General features: G+C 38.4%; 1 protein-coding gene and 1 long non-coding RNA gene across 5 annotated transcripts; one reads left to right on the top strand and one right to left on the bottom strand.

Annotated features, from left to right (window-relative positions):
• Window positions 1-1,672: 1,672 nt before the first annotated feature.
• Window positions 1,673-25,093, bottom strand: epb41l4b (erythrocyte membrane protein band 4.1 like 4B). Of its 4 annotated transcripts, XM_077526997.1 has the most exons (24): window positions 24,340-25,093; window positions 19,128-19,232; window positions 19,015-19,057; window positions 18,186-18,264; window positions 17,916-17,960; window positions 16,401-16,453; window positions 15,144-15,264; window positions 14,753-14,840; window positions 14,594-14,682; window positions 13,697-13,766; window positions 13,429-13,598; window positions 11,864-11,973; window positions 10,399-10,435; window positions 9,991-10,012; window positions 9,747-9,853; window positions 7,079-7,218; window positions 5,459-5,580; window positions 5,249-5,368; window positions 5,100-5,155; window positions 4,751-4,870; window positions 3,812-3,932; window positions 3,577-3,713; window positions 2,957-3,065; window positions 1,673-2,411 (listed from the first exon to the last, which is right to left on the bottom strand). In XM_077526997.1, the coding sequence occupies exons 1-23, from the start codon at window positions 24,592-24,594 to the stop codon at window positions 3,002-3,004; spliced, it is 2,274 nt and encodes a 757-aa protein (XP_077383123.1). In that variant the 5' UTR covers window positions 24,595-25,093; the 3' UTR covers window positions 1,673-2,411; window positions 2,957-3,001. The 4 variants fall into 4 exon arrangements, with proteins under 4 accessions (XP_077383123.1, XP_077383122.1, XP_077383125.1 ...); XM_077526996.1 differs by having other exon boundaries at window positions 1,673-3,065; XM_077526999.1 differs by lacking the exon at window positions 3,577-3,713.
• Window positions 12,338-16,390, top strand: LOC144022299 (uncharacterized). Its single transcript, XR_013284302.1, has 4 exons — window positions 12,338-12,362; window positions 12,742-12,850; window positions 13,406-13,724; window positions 15,065-16,390. It is a non-coding gene; the product is annotated as an uncharacterized LOC144022299 (long non-coding RNA).
• Window positions 25,094-26,131: the final 1,038 nt, after the last annotated feature.

Here is a 26,131-nt window from a genome sequence, read left to right as displayed (position 1 = left end):
CTTGTAACACCTTGAGATACCCCCAGAATAGCTGGATGAAGTGCAATGGGCATCCCTGCTAAAAATGCTGCCCCCGAAAGAAAATGGATGGATAATCGATTAGCTGGTAGAATTCACATGGTCCCAGAGTTTGAAATTCGTCATCGTCAGATTCGTCATCATTCTAATAACAGCTCTATCATCATTGCGGTTGAGCAGTAAGTCAGGTACTTTTCCCTGTCTTCTCTCTGATTGGCTGAGCGAAATCACATGCATCAGGAGTGGCCCATGGCATCCATTTATGATTCCTGTGGCTAATCAAGTAAAAGGTTAGGGAACCAAATGTATAAAAACACGAGCGAGCAGTTGATTGGTTTTCAGTGAAATTAACGTAACGCAAAGTACGTCACGAAACGCCTTCCTTAACTTTATCTAACCCTCACAACACCGCAATTACGGCGTGACTCACTGCTCGGTATACCTGACAGACAGGTGTGAGGGGCAGCTAAATCAGTTATATTCTTCTTAATAATGGCAGCATTCCCTCACAGGGTGGGTAAGTTACACTACACACGCATGCAAGCATGCAGGGCGAGGCTGATCCACATTCTCATGTCAGTGCACACACGTATCACAGATATATGCTTCTTTTTTTTTTTTAAATGATGTTTGGTTCACCTTGGTGGGCTGACGTGACATAATGTGAGGGGCTACACATTAAAATTGTATAATAATTCATTCATTTTTGATGTTGATGTAAATGAAGAAAGCAGAAGAAGAAAAAGAAGGAGCCGTGTGATTCCGTGGCAGCTGTCAGCATAATGACTTGACCACAAAAACAATTAGGATGTTTGAACAACAATAGGTAAGTGTTCAAATGTTTGTGCGTGGGAAACTATAAAAGAACATGACAAAAATGATGATGGCAGTACACAGAACTACATTTACAACTTTCATTTTACTTTATTTTTATGTGCTCCACGCAATTCTATTATTTTATTTACAAAGGCTTCACCAATTTGCTTACAGTTATGTGTATGAGCATGGTTGCCTTTTTTTCTGGTTTGTTTGGCCCGTAACATTAGCAAGCAGCACGCTGCATGTGGTTAGCAAAAGAATTACAGAGAATTGTACGAATTCTGGTTATATCGCCGCCGTAGTACCTAATTACGTCGTAAATGAGGACACATCGAGTACAGTAGGCTACTGCATTCTTATCTGCCGGCAGAGCACATTTGTCTCCTCCTAGTGGACACTTTACGATAGCACAACGAAAGAAAGATGAAAGAAAATTAAGTTTATAAATTGACATAGCTCATTTATTATCAATCATTCATCCATCTATTATTCAAACCCAGGACTGTTGGTAATTTCACCTTTTAATACCTTAGAGTGTGCAAAAGCAAAATAAAATCCATACATCCATTATCTGAACCACTTCTCCTGCGCTGTATAAATTGGATGCATTGTTATTATTGACTTTTCATTTTCTAATAAAAATAATACAAATAACAAATTGGTATAAGGATTTTTATTTAAAATCCCTCCCAACAGTATTGACAAATTACAATCGTTTTTTTTGGGTGCATTATAATAACTTCAGTAACATGTTTTTTTTGTGTTTCTCAAATAAGTAAATACAGTTTTTAACTTCACTGGATTGTCATACAAAAAGTTTTTTTTTTTGTGTGTGTGTACTTTATAGCTTTTTCTTTTGTTATATTAGTTCCAAATGTTTAAATAAATTTGAACCCCAATAAATGTGAAACATTCCAAGTTATTATTAATATATATTTTAAAAATTTAAGTTATGCCATCATTTCTTAATAAAACAAATACATTTTCTAATACTTTTATGGGCAGTGTCGAATTTCCCATTAAAATGGTCTTGACTTTCTGAGAGGAAAAACATGAAAGGAAGAATTTCAAAGTATCAATGTACACTTTGTTTAAAAGAGCATGCAACACAATCAGCACGAAAAGGCTTGCACTTCAATTTCTTATAATCAATCAAGGTATCGGACAAGACCCCCCCCCCAACACATTTTGTTATTAAAAACCTGGAAAAGTTCTGCTCTGTTCTAGCATGACTGTACCCCAGTCCACAAAGTGAGGTCCATAAGAAAAAGGCATGCTTGGATTAAATTGAAGAATTCATATTGGGATGAACTAGAACAGAGACAGAGGTGTAAATAGCAGGTGTCCCAATACTTTTGTCCATAGAGCAGACAAAGCTTGAGCTGGATACACATTTTATGTTCAACCGAACCTCCATCTCATGCCTCAGACACAATTGAAGTGTTATTCTCTTCTAATCAGTCAAGTACATTCAAGTTGTTGGAAAATAGACCTTTTGTCACGTAAAGTAGTTCTCATGCAGGCGTTACCGGTCCCATCAGTTGCTTTAAGTTGCTTCGGATTCCATCTGAAAGCTGATGAACAGTCTATAGTGTCGCTTGGATGAGTAGAAAGAGAGCTTAAAGGAACACTTCTTCAGCAAATATAACATAAACGGCCTCTGTGCAAAGTACAGTGGCTATAAAAAGTCGACACACCCCTGTTGAGATGCCAGGTTTTTGTGACATGAAAAAAGAAGACCAAGATGAATCATTTTTTAAAAAGTGTACGTGAGGGGAAGAAGTAGCGCAAAAGTGAGAAAAAGTGGTTGCGTAAGTGTACACATCCTCTTTCAACAGTTTGTTAAATGGGAGTCAGGACACTAGCACCATGTAAGGAGTAATATATGTTTTTTTCTTTCTTCTTCAATTGAGTTGAACAGATTTCAGGTCACATTAATGGCGGAAAGAGATTTGATATAATTGATCTTGGTCTCATTTTAAAGCTCAGAAATCTGGCATTTGAATGGGGGGTGTGAACTTATCTCCAATGTACAATAAATATTCACATTTTTTCCATTCTGAATGCATAATGCAAAATAAATAAATAAAGTTAAATATGCAAATGTTGATTGCCCCACCTTTGGGGCTTCATCTTGCACATTAGGGTCTCAAGCGACACACTCTCAGAGCTCGGTCATCAAGAGGGCTCTTAGGATCTTCTCTCTGTCCAGCCTCAGTTCCTCTCCACTTACACAAACACAAACAAAGGTAGTTAAAATTAGATTATTTTCCCATTACTGTATGAATCGCCAGTTTTAGATAGAACATTAAGTACGTCTGCAATGAATTTCTGCAAAGATTGAGTTCACGTCACCACACCTCACCAAGCATTTGATATCCCAAATATTCATCTTAAGCTCCACCACAGTCTTCCACTGCTGTATGACATTTGGCGTGTGTGCAACCTGGCCACCAGAGGGCAGTATAATACAGTCATGCAGACACACAGAAGAGTTTCACAACTACTGCCAGCTGAATTATATTATGTATTTATTTGCAGAGAATTAAGCCTGTGAGTAAGCTCTAACTAGCAATACACAGTTGTTCTACTCGTGTGCCAGACTTGTGAGGACAAATACTGTCACATGGACATTAAACTGGATATCAAGAATACCAAATACATGTTAAAGGCTTTCCACACATATTTGGGTCCAACAGAAAATGTCCCCAAAGGAAATGACAGGATGAAGGTTGTTACCTGTCGTGATGGGCTGCAAGGTAAGGGACCAAGTGAGGGAGGGGACTACAGTAGCACGAAGGAGAAAGGTGGGGAGAAGGCAAAGGGGAGACACAGCACGGACTAGTAGCCACTTCCAGTTTTGGCACATTGTCCACCTGGAATGCACACGGACGCGCACACACAAGGACAATCCTCATACATTCACCCTCGTGCACTTCTTGTGACGATTTTTTAAATGTGTGTGTGTTGTTACCTGAGGGTAAATGGAGGGCTGGATCTGTTTGTCCAATGAATTAGTGGAGCCTGACTTGGCTGCGCTCTCACAGGAGATGGCTGCCAGGGCTTCTGGAAGGTTGTCTTCATCTTCATGGTTACTGAGGAGCAGGAAAAGGACAAAAAAAATGGAGGATTACAAATACAGATCGCTAGCCTACTAGTATAAGTGCCAGTCATTTTTAACAAATATTAGCACTCAAATGATGACACGCTAACAAACCTAGCATAGATGTGGCAGTAGTTATAACCTTCAAACTCCCCAAAAAAATTCTACAGACACTAAAACAACTCCTACAGGCATATATTCTTTATCCTCTGCAAAAACTGACTCATATTACAACAGCTCACTCAGCAGTTGTGATCGTATACTGCCCCCTGGTGGCCAATGTGAGCACAATGCACTAACTTAAATTCTTGTCATGTTTTTGCCAAGTACAATATTATATAGTGCTATTATTGTTCTATGAAAACATGTTTTTGAAACAGATTAACATGATTCAATTCATTTCATTGGAAAACAATGATTTGAGATGATTTTCTGAATTATGGGTGTGGTAAAAGCAAGTCAAGTCACCACTCTACATTATTATTATTATTTATTTATTTTTTAAATATATATTCATGGGTCTGTTTTCCACAATTTTAGATATCCAAGGTAGATCTCATCTGCCAAGTTGTCAACCTTTTATTTTAAATACAGTACAAGTTTTTCTAAAATAATAAAAATTTTAGTGGATTAAAGTAAAGTGCTCTGACGAAATGCATTTATATGTATTTTATCATGGTGCCTAATGTGTGACATTCCTTGTTGACCTTTTTATATCTTTTTGTTTGAGTTATGTAACAAATTGTCCATTAAATATTGAAATTTAAAAACAAAGGAAGAAATCCAGACATGACGTGTATGTTAACTCACAAGCTGAACTGTCGAACGAGACGTTTCCTGCGGTTGGTGCACGAGCTGGATTTTGGCCTTGGTGACATTTTGTCTGCAGGCAAACTGGATGCAGAAGAGTCTTGAGAGGAGTTTTGATACCTGTCGAGAGCATTTTTGGATGGAGTGACTAAACGTCCATCAATTTTCTTTCATTTCATTTTTCAGGCCTGAGCCAAGATTCAAATAAAATAAAATAAAATGACAGCGCTTACAAACCCCCCCAAAAAATACTAAAGCACATGTGAGCACGTGATGAAACTTCACTTTTCTAAGTGGAACAAGCACAGAGAAAGAAAACCCAAGAAAAGAAAGGCTCAATTGAACTTGCCTGTCCTTGAGAGGCACATTGGAGTTCTTTCCTCTTGGACTCACTGAACCATCCCTCTATTTTGTGGGGTGGAAAAAAGATGCAAATATGCAAATAAAGGCATTATGAAGATAATATTCGCCGGATATCATGTACAATACGAAACCTACCCTGAAAGCCGCCTCCATCTGGGCCTTCAGAATGTTACACTTGAGGTGGTCTGGAAGCAGGGCCGGGGAGGAGGCGGCAGAGGGGTGGAGAGATTTTTCCGAGAGCTGCTTCTCTTCTCCCTGCAGAGGAAGAGGAGGAGAGTGAGGCCAGACCGGAACAGTCTCATCTTGTCAGCAGAGGAAGAAAGTCAATGTGAAAACGTGTCTGACCTTCTTGTCCATGTTGATGCAGAGTGAGGGCCACGCAGGGCATTCGCTGTCTGAATCCACGGCCTTGCGGAAAGACGGAGACATGTCCAACTTGTCTCCGAGACAGGGTGATGCTCGACACTCTAGCGGAAATCAAGGATAATATATTAGGGCAGAGGGGTTTGCAATCTGCGGCTCTTATAGTCTCTGCCCTGTTACTCCCTGTGGATCTCTAAATAAATAAATAAATAAATCGTAGAAATCATTTTTTTTCTTTATTTTTACATATTTATTTTTGAGGTAAAATATTCTTTAAATTGTTTAGTGATTTAGATATAAAAAAGAAGAAAAAAAAGGAATAATTAAATGTTCAAAAAAATTGTCCAAATTTTTAAGCTGTCAAAGAGATGAAAGGTTCAAAAAACCTACAAACGTCCAAAAAGTGAACATATAATATTCAAGAGAAAGTGGAAAAGCAGAAAATTACCATAAAATGTCCATGAACTTGTCAGAATTGAATTTAAAAAAAAAAAAAAAAGCAGAATTCGTTACGTAACCATAAAATGTCCAAAAAAATATGACCGTAAAATGTCTTTTGAATTGAAAGAAAAATAAGTCAGAAAATTGATTTAAAACGTCAGAAAAGAAAACATTCAAAAGTAACAAAAAAAAAATCTAAAAAAAAATCCCCCAAATTATCAGGGAATTGAAAAAAAAAAAAGTAGAAAAGAAATTGTTTAAAAACCATAAAATGTCCAAAAACAAAAGAAAGGTATAATATGATGAAGAAAAAAAAAATAAAATGAAAATGATTTAAAACGTTAGAAAAGAAAACATGTCCAAAAAAATAATAATCCCCCAAATTACCAAAAAATGTCCACAAAATTGCAACTGTATGAAAAACAAAGTATGAAAAATTACAAAAAAAAAAAACCTTGAAAAACAAAAAAACAAAAAACAAAACAGAAGCTGAATGTTCGAAAATGATTCTCTATGTATTGGTTGCTGCATGTTTTTCTGTTATAATGCAGCTCTAATTAGCTATTGGGCCCTCAGTATATGAGAGACCAACACAAACACATTGTTTCCTTCAACACAATGTTCAACAAAAAATCTGGCTGGAGCCACAAAACATTTGAACATTTGATTTGAATCAACATCAAATCCAATTTGTCTTAAAACGGCTTCTTTTGACAGTAAAAGTTGCTGACCCCTGCATTAGGGAGTCCAGTATTATGTTACAAAACTAGCATGGCGAGGTTACAGAGCACATTATTGGTATACCAAGTTTTTAAACTATCTCACACAAACCTGGCATTTGAACAGGGGTGTGTAGACTTTTTATACCCACAACAGAGGCTTTGTGTAAAAGGCAAAGCGGAAATTCGATTAACTGCTGTTGTACCTCGTCATGCATGGTTTCATTTACAAGGAACGACCCTACCGCATACTGTAACTGTGTCATGGAAGTGAAATATCCAATCAAGCGGAAGACTTGACTATCAAACACAAACAAAAACGAGGTCCTTATATTGACAATATCAATTATGTAGATGCCTAAAATCCCTTAAGGAAATCCAGAAGACTGATATAAATAGCGCATACATAAGCAGTTTCCCAGAGTGGCCTGTTTGTACTCACTGATTTTGTTATGCGTGTGGCAGAGCGTGTCCTGGCTGTGCGTGTGGCGGCGGTGACGGCGATGGACCTTTCCGGAATATGACGTTTCGTTCTCTTCCACGCTGCGCTGATGGTCGGAGGTGGGACCGCTCAGAGGGAAACTGAGGATGACACGGCACATCAAAAGCAATCAATCCTGCCTAAGTTACATATGAAAAAAAAAATCTCTTTCTGTAACATTTCAAATTCATTCCTTTAAATTGCATTTACATTACATGAAAAATCATTCACATTTCTTTATTTTTTACAAGCAATATGGCAAAATCCCATTTATTACTTCATTAAGGCACAATGTGATTCCAGAATAGAGCTCCACCCACTATCACAGCAAAACCACATTACAGTACAGTATATGTAAACAACTGGTAATAATCAATAACTGTCATTCATGATGTCAATTTGAACTAGTTAGCATAAAGCAGCAACAAACATACAGCATCCCTAAAGAAGCATACTGTATGCATGTTTGGACCCTTGTAACCTCTGGATAATTAATAAGCACGTTTGTCATTTAATTGCTTCCTGCAATCTCAACAAAGAGACACAAATGAAAATGTAAAACAGGGGTGGGCAACCGTTTTTTTGGTTGGTTTTTTTTTCAGTCTTCGGGGAAAAAATATTTTTGAAATATCTTCCATGTGCAGTGTCAAAAAAAATCAAAGATGCTAACTTCTGCTAAGCTTTTTTTTCTTCTTTTTTTTTAGGTAAATTTGTTAACCACTGGCCTAGCACATTCAGTAGTTTTTTTTTTTTTTTTTTTTTTTTTTTTAATAATCTCCTAGCAAAGTAGCAAATGCTCTACTGGGCCATTTATGGCCCACGAGCCACAGGTTTCCCCACCCCTGCTTTAAGGCACCACAAAAGCAGGTTCTTTCTTAAGTCCATAGCAACAAAGACATTATGGGATATAATCGAATCACTCACAAGCAAACATAGCTATTATTATGACTCATGTTACATTCTTGAGGTTTCTACTGGACACACAATGTGGAGATGTGATGAATAATGGAGGAGGGGGTGATGATGATGATGATGATGATGATGATGGTCGTCTTGCTTTTTTCTTATTTGGGAGGGGGCAATCTGAGTAAGTCCAAGGAACAAATAGAGGTCAAAGTGTGGTCATGACCTTGTCCATGTGAACGACACTGATGATGGGTGCGTAGTGTAAGCTGCTGGTTCGTTCCGGGACGATGGGGTGACTGGACACGGGACTGGTAGAGGAGGAAGAGGCCCCGACAGAAGGTCTGAACACACACAAGCACACGCAGACACACATAACAAGTACATGCGCACGTATGAGATGCATGACATGAAGTGAGATGAAAACACAGATACTATGGTATCTAAAAATAGAAACCTGCCCTGCAGGCTCGTTCTCCTGAAAGCGACGAAAACAATGGTGGGAAGAAATATGGCACGGTGGCCACATGTGGTCCGCACGGTTCTTGAATGGGGGCCCGCAGAGCATTTAAAAATCAAGACTTTATTTGTTGCATTAATTTAGCCTTTTTTGTTTTTTCAAAAAGTGGCTTAGTTAAAACGTATTCATTTATAATAATAAAAAAAAAATGCGTCAGTTGATTCACTGTAAATATTAGATTTATTTAATCACATAATAGTATGAAGTGGATATATATATTTAATATATGAACATATTTTATTAACTTGATTAAATATTGGTTAAATAAGTACCGGTACGATTGAAAAAAATAGAATCAATTGTTTTATCAGTAAACTATATTACGTACACATTTTAACAATTATTTTGCATTCACTTTGTTAAATAAAAAAAAATAAATAAATATTAAAATTTATTTCACATAATAATTGGTTCATTGGTTATATTAAAATTTATGATCAATATTATAATTAAAATGTAATTGTCAAAATAAAGCATTCTACATATTTTTACCTTATTTATTTATGACCTGACCCACCTGTCTGTTTTTTAAAACTCTTTGACTGCCAAAGACGTTTCATGATGATTAGTAAAATTCCAATGAATGGAATGCAATCTTTCATTGAGTAGCCACATTGTATATGTAGTAAAGGCAAACAATATTCTTTTTGCCTTGAAAGATGAGTTAAAATGCTCAAAAGCGGCTGGCACTGTGGATTTTTTTGTTTTGTTTTTATAACGCCTGGCAGTCAAAGAGTTAAAAACAAATGCAGGTTAAAAAAAAAAACAAAAACAAAAAAAACTAATTTATAATTACATTATGAATAGAACAATTAAAAAATGAGAATGAATTATTTTATTAATCTATTATATGCATTTTAATCATTTTTGTATTCACCCCATGGAATATAATTTATATGCATTAAGTATACATATAATTGGTTAATTGATTTGTTGTAAGTAAAGATTTATCAATTTTACATAAAATTAACATTTCCTTTTATCTCTTGCAATATTTTTAAGTCATTATTATTAATCATCAAAATTAAAATAAAAAACATTTTACATAATCTTATTTCTCTACGAATGACTTAAAAAAAAACAAAAAACAAAAAAAAACTACTGCATGTGGCCTTTGGACAAGTTTGCCCACGTCTGTACTAAAAATTGGTGCCGCCCTATTGACAATAGCCTCTTGTCTGACAGATGTCCCCGCCTCCATCCTACCTGTGCGGCGCCGTGTGTCCGGAGGGCTGCAGGTAAAGGGAGGGCGTGTAGGCGGGGTGGGACGGACGCCACGCCTCGTGACCAGCCACGGGGATGTTATGTTGATACTGGAGAGGATTGTAGAGATGCCGAAAATTAAAATGTTGTCTCACAGACGAAGCTAGACCTGCACATGCTGTGAATGCGTGCATATGCGCATATTCGTGCGTGCGTGTTCGTAAGTAGGTCATTTGAGGTCACTCACTGCATGTAGGCCGGGATCAGGGCTGGCATGAAGGCAAAGAAAGAATGACAAAAATTAGCAATCGTAGATTAACTTGAATTTCATATACAGTTAGGACTAAAGTCATTCAACTCTAAAAGGGCTACGTGGTATAGAATTTATACATTTTTAGCTCATCAGGCTCAATTATGAGTACCTCATGGAAAATTGTTTCTCTTCATGCCATCTTGGCAGTTTGAATGAAATCAGGGACTGACGGAACAGAACAGCATATTTCTTTTCTGAATTTACAGCTCTATATAAATCAATATAATAACATATTGCATGGCCGTGATTGGGGAGGCACTGCCACAATGTCCTTAATGTAGTCAGCACTTATATTAAGTGCATGCCCATATAATTGCATGCATGTGGGTTTTTCGGTGTTACCTGATGCGTGGCGGCTTGGCAGGAGAAACGGCACTGACTAACGGGGGACAACACAGACACACAATGTTAGCAAAAACAAGTGAATGTCAGTTTTCTCACTGACATGTCAACACTGTGTTGGCTAGAGCAGAGATTAAAGGAGAATGACAGCAGGTGCTTTTGAGAGTAGTCGAAAGGTGCCACTCAAAGTCTTAAGCGATGGGAATGTGAGGCACTTTCTTGAAGCTATCAAGGTAAATGATCAGCTAGCGTGAGATGCGATAATGGGAAGCGGTCTGTTCAAACGAACCTGTGATTAGTTCAAGACGCCCGCACTTAAAACTATTGTCTGGTATTATGGTTATACAAGCACCAGACATCTGATTACCGGTACATTCAAAGTTTAATGATGAGATCCAATACATGAGCTGCATCGAAAATGATGTCTTCATAAACAGAGTGGAGACAGGACTAAAATATTTGTTACCTGATAAAGGCTTAATAGTTACCTCATCTCTCTGTATTGACAGTAACAAAATGAATGAATTTAAACTTACTGACTGAAATTACATTTTACCGATATATAATTACAATACAATCCTGCTATTGCAAAAATATGTAGAACTGACGCCCATTTAAATGCATTTGGTAAAAGAATTTTTTTTTTTAAACCGAAAACATTCTTCAAAAAAATCTCGATAAACATGCATTTTCCATAAAAAAAAGGGGACGGGAGGGAGAAGTAGCATGCCCCCCCAAAAAATGTAAAAATATGTCTTAAAAATTCTAAACAATTATGTGAATATGCAAATCCGCGAGTAACAAACCACAATTTTGCAGGTGTCCATTGTATAGTGAAAATCTTGTCAATTAAAATCATACATGAATTTTCAGGATTTTACTGTAAATGTATTTATTTTGGTATTACTGTATGGCCACTGTATTACTGTAAGGTCAAAGAGTGGTTTGGGAATTCTAGATTACTTGATTACACAATACTTAATACTTAATTGTTTTAAAAAAAAATGCTAAAGCTAATTAAAAAAAAATACACAAAACAAAAGCATTGTCGAAAACCCCCCCACAAAAAACTAACAAACACGCTCTAAAAACGAATTAAAATTAACTGAATTTGAAAACACATCACTACAAAATAAAAACTGACTATAATAACAAATATAAAACTACAATGTATAACGCTGGTGTGATTCAGTGCAGTTTCACGCCATTGCAGCCACATTAGTAAACATTAATTACGTTAATAGCTCTCTGGCAGTGTCAATCCAAACTGAGCATTATTACTTTTGTCAAAGACAAAACACTTGTCATTTAATTATACAAGCATACACAATATTGTGATTGACGAGTGTATAGCAGCTAACTGTCAACTATGACTCACAGAGGCGTGTGAAAAGCCGACGTGTAGCAGGTTTCTTATAGTCCACGGGCTTGTATGTACACAATTGTGCGTGCAGATAAGACTCACCTTTGCCCAGTGACTGCGTGCGGGAGGGGTATCGTTTGCTGGGCCGTCTCTCGAACGTGCTGGCTCTCCTCAGACGGCTCCCGTGAGTCGCCTGGTACTCGGTTTTGCCGCTGACATGGAAAGACACCAGGAATTATGTCTTGTTGTCTTATTATTGCTGCCATTGGGAATTTAATGAAAACATTTTGTCATTGAAGGTGATATTGTATCCTCATTAACAATATTCAAACTTACTGTAAGTGACTGGGCCAATTACTCTGTAAGGCTTATTTAATTGCCTTTATCAATCAGTTTCAGTGAAGATGTTTCTGTCTGCCGACTAGGGTGTGCCCTGTGAATCTACTCTTAAAAATAACAGGAAGTGCCCTTCAAGTGAGAGTATTTGCTTTGATAAAAAAGGGAGAAGGAAAACAATACGAAGGCCATATCTCGGTCGCCATAGGAACACCTCCATGTAACCATAGATACGAATAACCGTAGACGACGCACACATCACTAGGTTTGTTTGTTGCTACTGGCTTACTTCCATTATTTTGATCTTATGAGAATTTGTTTTTTAAATGTAATTTAATTTTTATATGCTTAATGATGTTTAGTAGTTACAGGAGGAAACTTGTATATTTTTTTTAATTAAAGAATTATAACTGTAATTCAACAAAAGATGCCTTTTCCAAATCTAATACTGGGGTATAAGGAACTGAGCGATAAAAGAAAAAGGGGTCTTCAAAGCAGCACATACAGTCCACTTGTTTATTTTATTTTTTTTACTTGTTAAAGAAAATAGTGACCACCCCGGCACAAAACCCCCCACCCTGTCTCTGGCCTTATAATAACTGCCTACGAGCTATTTATGTCTCATCTGTACGTATACCGTATAGATCATACAATAGTCTACTCATGAGGTGGGAGTAGCAAGATGGTCGCCCCGTGACTTCAACGGCTTGCACTGGTGTGTGTGGGCTATCGGCTATCCAGTTATATATACAGGTCAGTGCCAGAATAGTATCGCACCAACAACTTGCTGTTCTTAACTCAAAGCCATAACATTAGGATTCTATATTACAGGGGAAGTCAACCCTCCCAAAATGTCTTAACAATATGTTCTATGCAGGTATTCTATTAATATTGTGTTAGTGGAATATGAGTTAAGCATCAAAATTCAGCAGTTTTTACCAATATCAGAAGGCGGCCATTTTGCCACTGGCTGTCGAGTGAAGATGCCATCACAGTTGCTCAGGTCTCAGGTAACAACCAATCACAGCTCAGCTTCAGAAAACAGGTGAGCTGTGATTGGTCATTGCCTGAGCCCTGACCAACGGTGATGTCATCTTCAGTCGACAGCAAGTGGCAAAATGGCCGCCCCTGAGATGGATAAAAATGGCTGGATTTTGCTTAATAACTCATATTCCACAAATGACTAGTGAAGTCACATATAACATTATTGTCAAGAACAAGACTTCCCCGTTAAAAGTAATGCATTGTAATAATAAATGCATTTTTAGGATAACAAATTTATAGGGATTTTGTTTTATAATCTCTTAGTCTGCTTCTGTGCTGAGAGCTACCTGAATCTGAAGCGAGAGCCGAGTCGCGTGAAGTCGCTGCGGCCCGGCTTGCCCGTGGTTGGCTGGCGAAGCCGGAAGAAGGCGTGGCTCTCCACGGCGCACTTCCACACGTGCTTGCAGCTTTTGGCGCTGGCCAGCTGGAACACAAATGTGTGCTCTTGCTCGCGGCCCTTCGAAGTGGGAAAAAAACAAAAAAATTGTAGTCCAGCCAACAATGACCTCATTGTGACGTGTGTGCATGTGCGCATGTTGGCATGAAGACACAAACCTGCTCATCATCTTCCACCACCACCAGAGTGAGTCGACTCTTTTTAAAGTCCAGACGTGTGATTTTGGGCCTAAATATCACATAGATTACAATTGTTATATTTGAGCTTGAGCCATATTTACACCATTAGTAGATGAAATCAAATAAATTACCTGTTTGAGCAAGGTTGACCCACTAAATATATTCTTCCTCTAATTATCTCCACTTTGAGCATTTGTAAAAATTAAAGGTGTCAAAAGTGTCTTAATTTTGAGTTAATTTAAAGTTCAAGCAACACTGCGTCTTTTTATTTTAACTCAATTTTATGAATATTATGAAATTACTGTATCAGTGACTAAAAGATGCAGCCATATTTCTATTAGTTTAACATTTTTTTCCACTTTTATGTTAACAAGAGTATGAAAACTCAGGGAAAAAAATATTTTACATTTTATTGTACATTTAGAACAGATGTAAAATTGCGATTAATCTTGAATTAACTATTGAAGTAATGCGATTAATTGTGATGAAAATTTTTAATCGCCTGGCACCCCTTGTAAAAAAACTAAGATGATTGTTCATTTTTTTCATTCTTAGGTTGACACATCAGCAGGTGCGAGGAGCTTTGCTTTATTTAGTCTGGCGGTAGTCCACGACATTATTTATATATATTTTTTTGCTTGAGCAGTGAAACGAGTTTGAAACTCGTCTAACTTCATTCAACACCCACGTGACAATTAACTATGCAAAAATTCTGCTTAAAACATGACCTCGACAGTATTTACGACTGAATTAAATGTCTTGATATTTAAATTGCAGAAAAAACAGCAGGGGACAACCCGCATAAATGTTTGACATTTTGCTTATGAATCACAACCACTTTGGGTGCGCGCAAAAAGCTCGTGAAAGACGTCTTACCAAAAGAAGAGCCCGATTTTGTTGGAACCCTCAAACACCAGGATGCCAGTAGGCGTGAGACCCAGCGCGTAGTCACAACCGTCTCTCCCCTGATGACACCACATGCACATTCAGCGCTCAAGAATACACGCCAACGTGGAATAAATAAACGAGTCGCACCTTAACAAAGTGCATATCCACCCCGTAAAGCTCCAGCCACTTGCATTTGTTGAGGAAGGACATCTCGGCTTGAGACGGGCTCATCCCCCTGAAAATGACAACGTGGAGTCTGACATCATGAAAAAATAAACTACACGCTGGTGATTTGTGCCCTCCACTCCGTTTGTCCTTGTGCGGCCCAGCGGGTTCAGTGAAAGCACAGCATATGTAATCTAATCCGAGATGGGAGCGATCAGACCGCTGCTGGGTTAAATACTGCCCGGAATCAATCAAGACCCTCCGAGGATTAATCCCCCTTAATCCTTCACACAGGCTAGCGAGAGGGCGCCTGGCTAGCTGAATGGCAGAGGAGGAGATGGCGCCGCTGACACCGAAACGGATTCATCCTCACCTGAGATCTCGCCACCTGCCGAAGATGTCCTCCTCCATGGCCTCGCTCTGCTTCGGAGTGAAGCGGAACTCCGACACCAGCTCGGGAGAGTGATCCAAGGGGTCGCAGTCTCCCAGCTCGCCTGGACATGCGAAAAAAGACAATGGGAAGATTTCTATATATACGAAAAACACATAAGACAATTCAGTATATACCGTAAACACTGGCCACTCCAATACATGAGCTTTATCACTGTAGATTAGTGTTTCTATATATATGATAAATATATTAGAATGGTTTCTGGCTAATTCTGGCCTGCTGAGTCTGAGAATGACATTAGTTTCATTGAATTGGCTCTAATGAGATAGATATCTTTGACAATTAACTGATTTATAATGAATGTGGTTTGACAGTTTACGAAATTTACTTTTTTTCAAAATTGGAAGCAGTGCTTATGCTTTGATGTCACCTGTTTTGACATTTATTTACTGATAATATTGGTAATATAAGTTTCAGGTTTTTTTTTTGCTTGACTTTCACATGTAACGTATATACTGTAGAAGGCTCTGCAATAACAATTGCCGCAGCACCAATGATAGAATGCCGTATGGACATACTTGAAAAGATATACAGCCTCCTCAAAGTGGTAGTATAATATCAGTGTCATATCTTGTTTACTCTTAGCACTTAAAAAAAAATAAATAAATATGGAATATCTAAAAAACTAGACCCAATTTTGGGGGGGGGGGATGTCATGTTCTGATTCAGCGACATCAAAATACCCTAAAACCATTGAAACGATTCTTGGCACCAAGATATGTGTTGACCAGTGTATGGATTTTTTTTTGTATCAATTTTTTATCAACACTGCCTATGAATTATACATATTAGAAATGATTCATTAATTTTAAAACATGTTTATTGTTCGAGTATAACGTTTGTAGTGTTGTAGATCTGCACTGCATCACACAGAGCTTTTTGAAAGCGCGCATGTTTGATAAAGCTCTTGCATTGGATCTCATGATCATATTGCAAGTATATTCTGTATAATGTTGTGGTCCACAAGCATGCTTAAAATAATTTTGTAATTTTTTTTAATTTGAAGTATGTAATGCAATCATTGTTTTGGGAGTAAAAATCACATTTCAGGTTATTAATTCAACACAACATTGAACACTTCCCCACAAGTCTTTACCTGGTATCAAAAAGACATCTTCCATTCCTGTCCAAATATTGTTTGATCAAAATAAAATCATCTTTGAGGTTAAGTCTACTCACTTTGCAAACAATAGGCGGCCAGCTCTACTGAGACATCATATGGACATTTCAATCTGAAGAGAGGAAAAAAAAAAAAAAAAAAAAAAGAGGGTAAGACCGATGTGATGAGATGCTTTCAGTGGGACTGCTCCACACACAGTCGGCAAATCAAATACAATCATCGGTGTGTGAGTAGTGTGTGCGTGTGTGTGTTTAAAGGAGGACCAACCCTTTTCCCAAAATAATCACCTCTTCAGATCCTGATCTTGAGTGTTATAATAGAGCTGCACTCGGGGGATCTGTGGCCCAGATAGAGCCGGGACAAGATGGGCAGGACGCCTGTGTGTATGTGCGTGTGTTTCTCAAAGAAGACTATGACTAAAACACAGGTTGCAAAGGCTCCACAACTAAATAGTACTTAGTAGAAATTACAAAACTGTCCATGCTTTGGGTGGTCTGAACTTGAAAATATTACTGTGGGACACTGTATTCAACACGCCAGCAAGAGCAAGACACAACCAACAAAAAATGATGAAGAAGGTCTCCTGTACTCACTTCGAAGAATATAACACTTCAGCATTTAGCTGTGTATCCTAAAATGTTACAATGGCAAACATGTTTGACCATTGAGAGACCTGCAGTGGTTTATGCTGACTCGGCAAGTTTGGTTACCTGACACATGGTAGCATTTTTGCTGGTACAAAACAGTGTGTCAAATTCTGCGTATTACAAAAGGGGCATGTTATTGTTTCTATGACATGAAATACTAGACTAAGTGCAATTTCTGGAGAAATTGCGTGGGAATGCTGAAAGTTGAATGCTAATAGCTGAATGCTAATAGCTGAATGCTAAGCTGAATGCTAATAGCTGAATGCTAATAGCTGAATGCTAAGCTGAATGCTAATAGCTGAATTCTAATGAAGGAAACAAAGATAAACTGTGAAAATTACAACTATTAATACTAGTAACAGTATTATTATTATTATTATTATTAGTAGTAGTAGTAGTAGTAGAAACAGTAGTAGTATTATTTCTAATTATTAAGTAGTAACTTGTAGTTAAATGACAAATACAAACCCATCCACCCATTCTCAGTCAGTAGTCAGCAGTAGTCACCTACCAAAAATAAATTTGTCACTGGGATAGACGTGTTTTTTTTGCGCTTGACGTCAGGCACCTGCATTGTGTAGTTTCATAATTACATAATTATTCTGAGGCTAGACTACCTTCTTTTTGACACTTGCTTACTTTTAATATGTCTATTACGCTGTTGACTATTCAGTCATGTACAATATTATTTAAAAACAAAAACAACAACTTAGCTTTCAGCATTCCCACAATAAAATGTACATTAAAGTCAGCATGCTAAGCTAATTAGCGCTTGTTGGTGTTTACATCAGCACATTAAAAGTGGTATACAAAAAATAAAAAAAGAGGTATGCACGGTCTACTCTCCACAACATGAAACAAACATTTTACGACTGATTTTACCGTTCATCATTATTGACAATTTACTAGTGTGCGCAAAAGACTTACTTGCCAGACAAAATGTCCTGTCGAAGCTGCAGCACAAACAGATACCTGCAGCGAGAGTGACATGCATAAATATGTAATGTAACATACATTTTATTGAATTGTTCCCTGATCTGTTACAGTACACACACGTCGTTCTAGAAAACTAAGCTTTTTGGATTTTTTTTTTTATCCCAACATGCCCATGGCAACAAAGTAATTAGCCTCGCGTCCCTTCTGGACCTCCTCCTCATTGTCAGGCTCAGGCCAAAAGAGCTTTTTTTTTTGTCTTACCTTGTGAATTCCTCACGCAGGTTATTTGGCTCTGAGGAGTAAAATTTCACTCGAAAGAAGAGTCGGAATGCCGGACCATCTAAGAGAAGGCAGGACAAAATGGCATCTTAACGTATTACTTATCCAATAGAAAATCTTGCACACTGACTCTAAGGCCTATCCCAACTGACTTTGGGTGAGAAATAAACAGTGTTTAAATGGTAGACAAGAACCGAAGGTGCCCCTAAAATCTATTTGGCCAAATTGATATCCACTATAGTACAAAAATCAGTTGCTAACCAAAACAGCAGCACCAAGGCATCCTACATGAATTAAACTGGAGAGACAATAATTACTTTCCCCATCAGAGGTCAACGACACAGAGAGCAGAAAAATTGTTTGTTGACCTACTTACTGTACTCTGACAAAACCAGTAACTCCAACGCTAACTGAATTATTTTTTTATAAGTAATTTGTAACTATAACTAATTACTTTTTTAGAGTAATGTGCCCAACACTGATTATAATATACCGGTCAAATTGTTTAGTTAGTAGTATCCCCGCCTCCCGCTGCCCTCTGCAGGTGAGTAAATAAGCCCCCTCGGACACTATTTGTGTCAATTCCAGAGGCTCTTGTATTGGATCTCATTAGAATGCGCGGGCTGCAAACAGGTTGTGTACATCCTCTTTCCCTTGCGAATGTATCACATTCCGTGTTCACACAGGAGAGCAAACAAGGGTACGGATGCTAATGCTAATCACCCTGTCAACATTTGATAATGTGCCACCTGCTCCCTTCACGTGCAAGTGCATTTCAGGATTCTTCGAAAAAAAGGAGAGATGAGCTCACCTCGGATCTGTTTCTTGATTTGCTTGGACATGTCCAGCCAGTGCTGAAAGTGCAGCAAGCGAGAATGAGCGCGGGCAAAAGTGAGGTTGTTGACGTGCGTGTCAAGGACTCACCGAGACTTGATCTGTGTCCATGTACTGCAGTCCAAAGTAATCCGCCTCCACCAGATCTATGTGATACATTATTTGGTCAAAAAGGTCCTGGCCTTTGCTTTTGCTCTACAACAGAAGAACAAAAAAGTGAATTGTTTGCTAAACGGGCTTTGTGAATGTTAAGTAAGCTGATCATTTCTCTGTAAAATTACCGTATTTTCCGCACTATAAGGCGCACATCATAATAAGGCGCACCTTCAATGTATGACACATTCCCAAACTTTTTCCATATATAAGGTGCACCGCACTATAAGGCGCACCGCATTATAAGGCGCACCTTCAATGAATGACATATCTTAAAACTTTTTCCATATATAAGCCGCTACAGTAGAGGCTGGGGTTACGTTATGCATCCATTAGATGGTGCTGCGCTAAAGGGAATGTCAACAAAACAGTCAGATAGGTCAGTCAAACTTTATTAATAGATTACAAACCAGTTTTCTGACAACTCCAAAATGAATGAACAGCTGTTTTATTATTTTCTCTGAGGTAAAGTATTAGTATTAGTATTAGCTCGCGATCCAAGATGGTGGGATCTTCTGCGCATGCGCGTCACCGATCGTGCAGGGTTACCGACCTGTTGTGGCTCAATATTGATCCATATATAAGGCGCACTGGATTATAAGGCGCATGGTCAGCTTTTGAAAAAATTGAAGGCTTTTAGGTGCGCCTTATAGTGCGGAAAATACGGTACTCTTTCACTATTTTTTTCGCAGGTAATGTGACCCAAAGCAGCCACATTGCATTTCCACATTTCATTTGCAACTCATTTTCAGTCGACAGGAAGTGGCAAAATGGCCCCCGCCTAAAATGGATATAAACAGGTGCATTGTGCCGCTTAACTCATTTTCCACAATATTAAATATTAATAAGTTAGTAGGGTAAATTATTGACAATAATTTTTGGGGGGGTGGGTTGACTTCCCCTTTAAGAAGCAAATAATCAATAATTAGCTCCACATAATATAAGTTTAGTCAATAATTGATTATTATGCCCATCCCTGATAAATAATGAAAACATTCTCTGGAGTGGACTGTTTGTGTTGCATTTAGGTCAAAAGCAGAATACCCTCACGGGAAGACCTTTAGACTTTTTGATGAAAAAAAACAAAAAAACAAAACACAAACCGCACGAGAACTCTTCGTGTCCCAAATTTCATGTAAACCTCATTGCCATTTAAGAAAATCAGAAGTGAACCTCCTCCACCTTCACGAAGAGGGTGTGTAAAAAGATGACAGCCTTGTACTTTGGATCCTGATAACCAATCCAAACTTCCTGGTGAGTGTGGGAGGAAATCAATCGTATTAAAGGAATGGGGACATGAGAGGAGGGCAGGAGGCAATAAAAATAATAATAATAAAAAAAACAGAAACACCTTTGCTCATTCTGCAGAGAGTGATTGAAGTCATGACCTGGATTCTGTTGAAGCAGCAACAGTGGGACAAAATTTGCCTGACGTGGAGTAATCCCAAATGGTGAATGTCTAATAAGATTTTATTTGGCCGGGCTCACCTGTGTCGCAGCCTCCAGGGAAGCACGAGGACATGAGCAAACTTGTTGCAACACATCTGTGACTAAGCCGCCGCTCTGATGAGCCATGTGTCACCTTGCATTATTTGTTGGAACCTACATGTTGTTTGTTGCGAGTCCCAGCTGGACACACACACAAACACACACACACACACACACACATATGCGCGCAAACGCGGGCAAAGCGGCGCGAGGTGACGCACACGCAACCTTCAAAATGAAAGCATCTTACCAAAAGGCACTTACGCACACATACCCACACACTCGCTCACCCACGCGCACTTGTACGTGTGTGACACCAAATCAGATCAGGGAGTCTGGGAATAGAGGAAGGACGGAGAAGGATGGACGGAGGAGGAGAGAAAGTGGTGATGAGCAAGAGGGCGTTTAAAAAAAAAAAAAAAAAAAAGATTAAGATGGTACAATGGAGCATGATGGGAATTCTGATGTGAGCGGGAGATGGTGTAAAAGATAAAGCAGGAGTGTAAGGAAGTTGGTTACGTTTTGGTTGTTTGAGTGAATTTCCCTAAAGTCAAAACAGGGAAGCAGGTGAGGCCACGCCTCTCAGTGCTCGGAGGCAAGATGAACACGCTTTGTTTGACTCTGTCAACACAAATGGTCTAGCACAATCTGTGGATATTGTATACCACAATCTTGGGTTATAGCTTAGCTCAGGGATGGACAATTAATTTTTCAAAGGGGCCATTTTAGAAATTTGAAGAGTTGTTGAGGGCCACGCCAACATTATAACGAGAGAGAGAGAGAGAGAGAGAGAGAGAGAGAGAGAGAGAGAAGCAGCTCTTGTGACAACAAGCTAATCCAATACGCTAAACTTTAGGGCTGCACGATATTGGAAAAAACTGACATTGCGATTTTTTTGGGGTCTGCGATATATATTGCGATATTAAAAAAGAAAGAATTTTCACTAGATGACTTGAAGAATTTGGAAAGAATTTGTTTAACTCACCATAACACGATTGTATTCATATAAATGGACTGCTGCGATTGGCTGGCGACCAGTCCAGGGTGTACCCCGCCTACTGCCCAAAGCCAGCTGAGATAGGCTCCAGCACCCCCCACGACCCTTGTGAGGAGCAAGCGGTCAAGAAAATGGATGGATGGATGGATAAATGTACTGCTTTTTATATAGCGCTTTGGTGCCCAAATCGCTTTACAATGTTAAAACGCGCATTGCATTTGGTCTCCGTTGTAATGAATGGGGGTCATTTTTTCAAATCAAATTTTTGTCTTAGGAATGTGGCAAATACAAAAAAAAAAAAATATTGTACTGTACTCAAGTCTCCATGGCACAAGTAATCAATAGAAAAAAAAAAGTCATTTTGGGGGTGAACTACTCCTTTAATTTTTTATACCAATGCAAAAACTACATAAGATCTTAACACGAATATTTGTCTTATTTCTAATTAAATTATTGTCATAAGCATTATAATAGATGAAAATTGTCTAAAAATAAGTCACTTTTTAGGTGATAAGTCTGATCTTAAATGGAATGAGATTTGTTTGAATCGTAAATGAGACATTTTAACTATTATTATCATTATTAATTATTATTATTATTATGATTAGTAGTAGTAGTAATAGTAGTAGTAGTAGTAGTGTGGCTATCGCGCATGCGCACATCGCGATGTTCAAACGATATATCGTGCAGGCCTATTACACTTAAAAAAATAAAAAAAAATAAAATAAAACGAAGTACAGTAAACAAAAGAGGGTTATATACCTTATACAGTAGACATGTTTATATCTCTACAATTTTCAGGGTTTCCCCTAGTGTCAAATTAGCCTGGCAGCCCACCAGACTTTTCTTAAACACAACGCAGCTCATCTTTTGGCTAGCAACATGCTTTGAGAAAATGTCAAACTTGTTGACTCATTTGAACATTTAAACAGCATCATGCTGACGGGAATATTTACGACAGCGTAATAGGGTCACCTAGCGAGAAGAAAACGAAGATAAGGTTTAAAGCTGTCATGACAAGATTTAAAGTTGTCAAGATGAGATAAGATTGACGTCGTCAAGAAGAGATTTGAAGTCGTCATGACGAGATTTAAAATGGAGCTAAAACAAGAAGAAATGTAAACAAATTGTTACTCTTACACATCTGCATCCTCTGCTGACTAAAACGAGTCAAACTAAGACCTTAAAATTAGATATGAATGGTGATTTTTAGTAGAGATAGACCGATAAGGTTTTTTTGGGCCCGATACCGATACCAATTATTAGTAGTGAAGGATGCCGATAACCGATATTTGGAGCCGATATTCATTTTCACTAAAAAGGGACATCAAAATTTGGAAAAAATACAAACTCGAGCTCTTATCTTTTTTATTTTTTTTTTATTTATTTTTTTTTTAAATTTTAAAGCACATGTTTATTGAGCAACTTTTAGGGTTAGTAAAATATTTTTAAGTTTTTTTTTTTTTTTTCAAAAAATCTTAGTCAATACACAAGTTCTGGGATCTCCCAGGCGCAGTAGCATGTTTTCAAAAGTTAAATAAAAACAAACAATTATTTTCTACAAAAAATAAGTCTTCAAAGATTTCAAAATATCCAAAGTATTAAATTTTTACTTATCTTAGTTTTAATTTCAATCAAAAACAGAAGGTGCAGAGAGTTCCCAGGGTCGACAAAAATGAAAATAAAAACTTTTTTTTTTTTAATTTACATTTAAATTAGTTCCCTGAAGTTAACACTTAAAAAAAAATAAAAATAAATAAAAAAGGATCTATTATCGGCCATATGATTCTTCAAAATGGCCGATGCCGATATTTCTCAAAATGCTGAATATCGGCACCGATAATCGGCCCAGCCGATAATCGGTCTATCCCTAATTTTTAGATTATCCATGTCCAGTATGTGGTTTCACCTTCACCATTATAACCACCAGCACCTTGAGGGCAAACATGACTACATTTTGGCCCGCAATGAAAATAAGTATGACACCACTACCGACACAATCTTGGTTATAAAGCATTGAAGAATCTGTGGCTACAAATCTGCTGCAATCTGTGGTTATAGTCTGGTGCAAACTGCAGGAGTGGGTCAAATATGAAGCCAATGCTTGTTTAGGCCTGTTTAAACCTGTTAGGCGACTGCCAGCATCATTGATTCATGTCAACACAACAGTGGCGCAATGTTATTTTACTTTCGTTTTTTGCCAGTTTTCAAGCAGTTGAAGTCAGATTGATACACGCTTTTGCCAATAATTATTGTATCTCCAAAGTGGTGCTATTGTAAGGGGTAAACCAGGTTTGGGGAACATTTTTTTAGCCAAACTAAATTCCTATTGAATAAATATGATGCAATTAGATTGACTTAGCCAATGATAAATATGGGTGTGTTTAGTTGACAACATAATTTGTGTTAATAGAGGATAGATACACAGGTTAATTAGACCTTCCTACTATATAGTGCAAGAACATTTCATTGTTATGCTTGACATGAACAAGGATCAACATTCGAACCAATTATCTATCTATCTATCTATCTATCTATCTATCTATCTATCTATCTATCTAAAAAGTAGGCTAATTGAAAAGTTAACACCATATACAGAAAACAAAACAATTCTTGTCAGTGGGACCCCCGAGTTACAGCCAACACTCCACCGGAACCACTCACGGGCAAATCCACGCTGACATCCGAGCCGTCCAGCAGCAGAACCCGGCAGGTGATGGCGGTCCTCGCGGTCCCGGCAGCCGGGATGTGGATAGCCGCTCCCCCGGTGACCACGGCGGGCGCGTGGACGACCTGCTGTTGGTGAGCCATGAGCAGTGGGTTCCCTCCTCCGGCCGTACCGTCCCGCTCGTCCCTATCTCTCGCCTGGAAGCGGCTTCTCGAGCGGCGGCTGAACGTCCGGCGCAAAAATCCCATCATTCTCCCTTACGTGATAGGACGGAGTCCCACGACGGGAGTGAGGGGGAAGAGTCCCGTCTGCTCGGCGTCCTCTCCCCGGCTCGAGGAGTCACTCGGTCGGCAGGCGCAGGAGGAGACTCGGCGGCAGCTCAGGCAGGGCGCCGGAACTAGACACGCATGCTAATGGAAGAAGTCAACCAGTTGATTTCCTCTCCGCGGGGGCCGCCCTCCTCCTCCTCCCCTTCCTCCCACTTTGCCCCGTCCTCTCCCGGGTGCACCTGCCGCCTGCTTCCTTGCCGTATGCCCACCGACAAACCGGGGGGCAAAAAACAAACCCCGCCGTGACTCTCTGCAGTGGGAACCCCTTAGTCACACGCTCCGGGGAGGGGGGGGGGAAGTCTCTCGCATCTGGGCCGGTGTGAGAGCACCCCCCGCGGGTCGACGAGCTTCAAAAGCACCGCATGCAGAGAACCGCAAACTCGGCTCACGCTGGTAAAAGTCAAACCAGCGAAACTGGACAAACAGCCTCGTGTGCGCATGCGTAGAAACACTTAAAACTTCTGTGACTTGCGCGTGTAATGCGTGTGTATGTGCGCGCGCAGGCAGAACAGCGCCTTCTGGCGGAGACCTGCACACTTTCGAGAAGGTCGATGGGAGGTGACTAGGGACCAAGGTGTCACAAGAATTCTTTAAAAAGTATTTATTTTATCATTATTATTATTATTATTATTATTATTATTATTAATTCAATCTCTGGTGTAATAACCTTATTTATTAATTGATTGAATTTTTATTTTATTACCTGTTCTTATTGCTGCTGGAAATGTAAATTTTCCAAAGGGAGCCATCACAAAGGGATCAATAAAGTCAAGTCTAGGTCTACTTTATAAGTCATGACTATCTTTAACTGATTATTCAACTAGAAAAGGCAAAATGTGATGATGGTATAAAAATAAAGACAAGGCAACATCTTGTGGAATCTTGGTGCCAACAACGAACTATGGTGACATGCATTGAGGAGCTTCATTTAAATACTTTGACACCCTAATAATCTTGTGACACCAAGACCGCAACAATTATGTTGAGGTGAGATCATTTTTGATAGCTAGCAAAATAGACAACGGCCAATCAAAATGGAGCATTTTTAATATTGGTCTCATATTACAAACTGTAGTTAGGGTACATTGTTTCTTATGTAGTATAATTATTTTTTTATTTTTTTTACTTTTTCTAAGATGTAATCATGGAAATTATGTTATAAAAATACAATAAGAACTATTTCACGTTGTTTTGATTTGTTAAAAAAAAAAATCTCTCAATATATATATTTTTTGTGATACACCTACCTCATTAAACATAATGTGAGTTCTGGTGTTTCTACAAGCCTACATTGCATTGAGTTATACCTCTTTTGAAGGGTCTGTGTATCGAGATGAGTATACCACAGGCTTCGTATGTTTAAAAAATAAAAATAAAAAAAATGACAAAACAAAAAAACATGCTTATGTGTACACGCACTAATATGTGTAGTTCATCAGTTGTATCATCTTGGATGTGA

The sequence above is a fragment of the Festucalex cinctus genome, chromosome 7, assembly GCF_051991245.1.
Source record: "Festucalex cinctus isolate MCC-2025b chromosome 7, RoL_Fcin_1.0, whole genome shotgun sequence".
Lineage (NCBI taxonomy): Eukaryota > Metazoa > Chordata > Actinopteri > Syngnathiformes > Syngnathidae > Festucalex > Festucalex cinctus.
The sequence above is the reverse complement of the archived record's forward strand: the minus strand, read 5'-3'. Positions and strand labels throughout refer to the sequence as shown.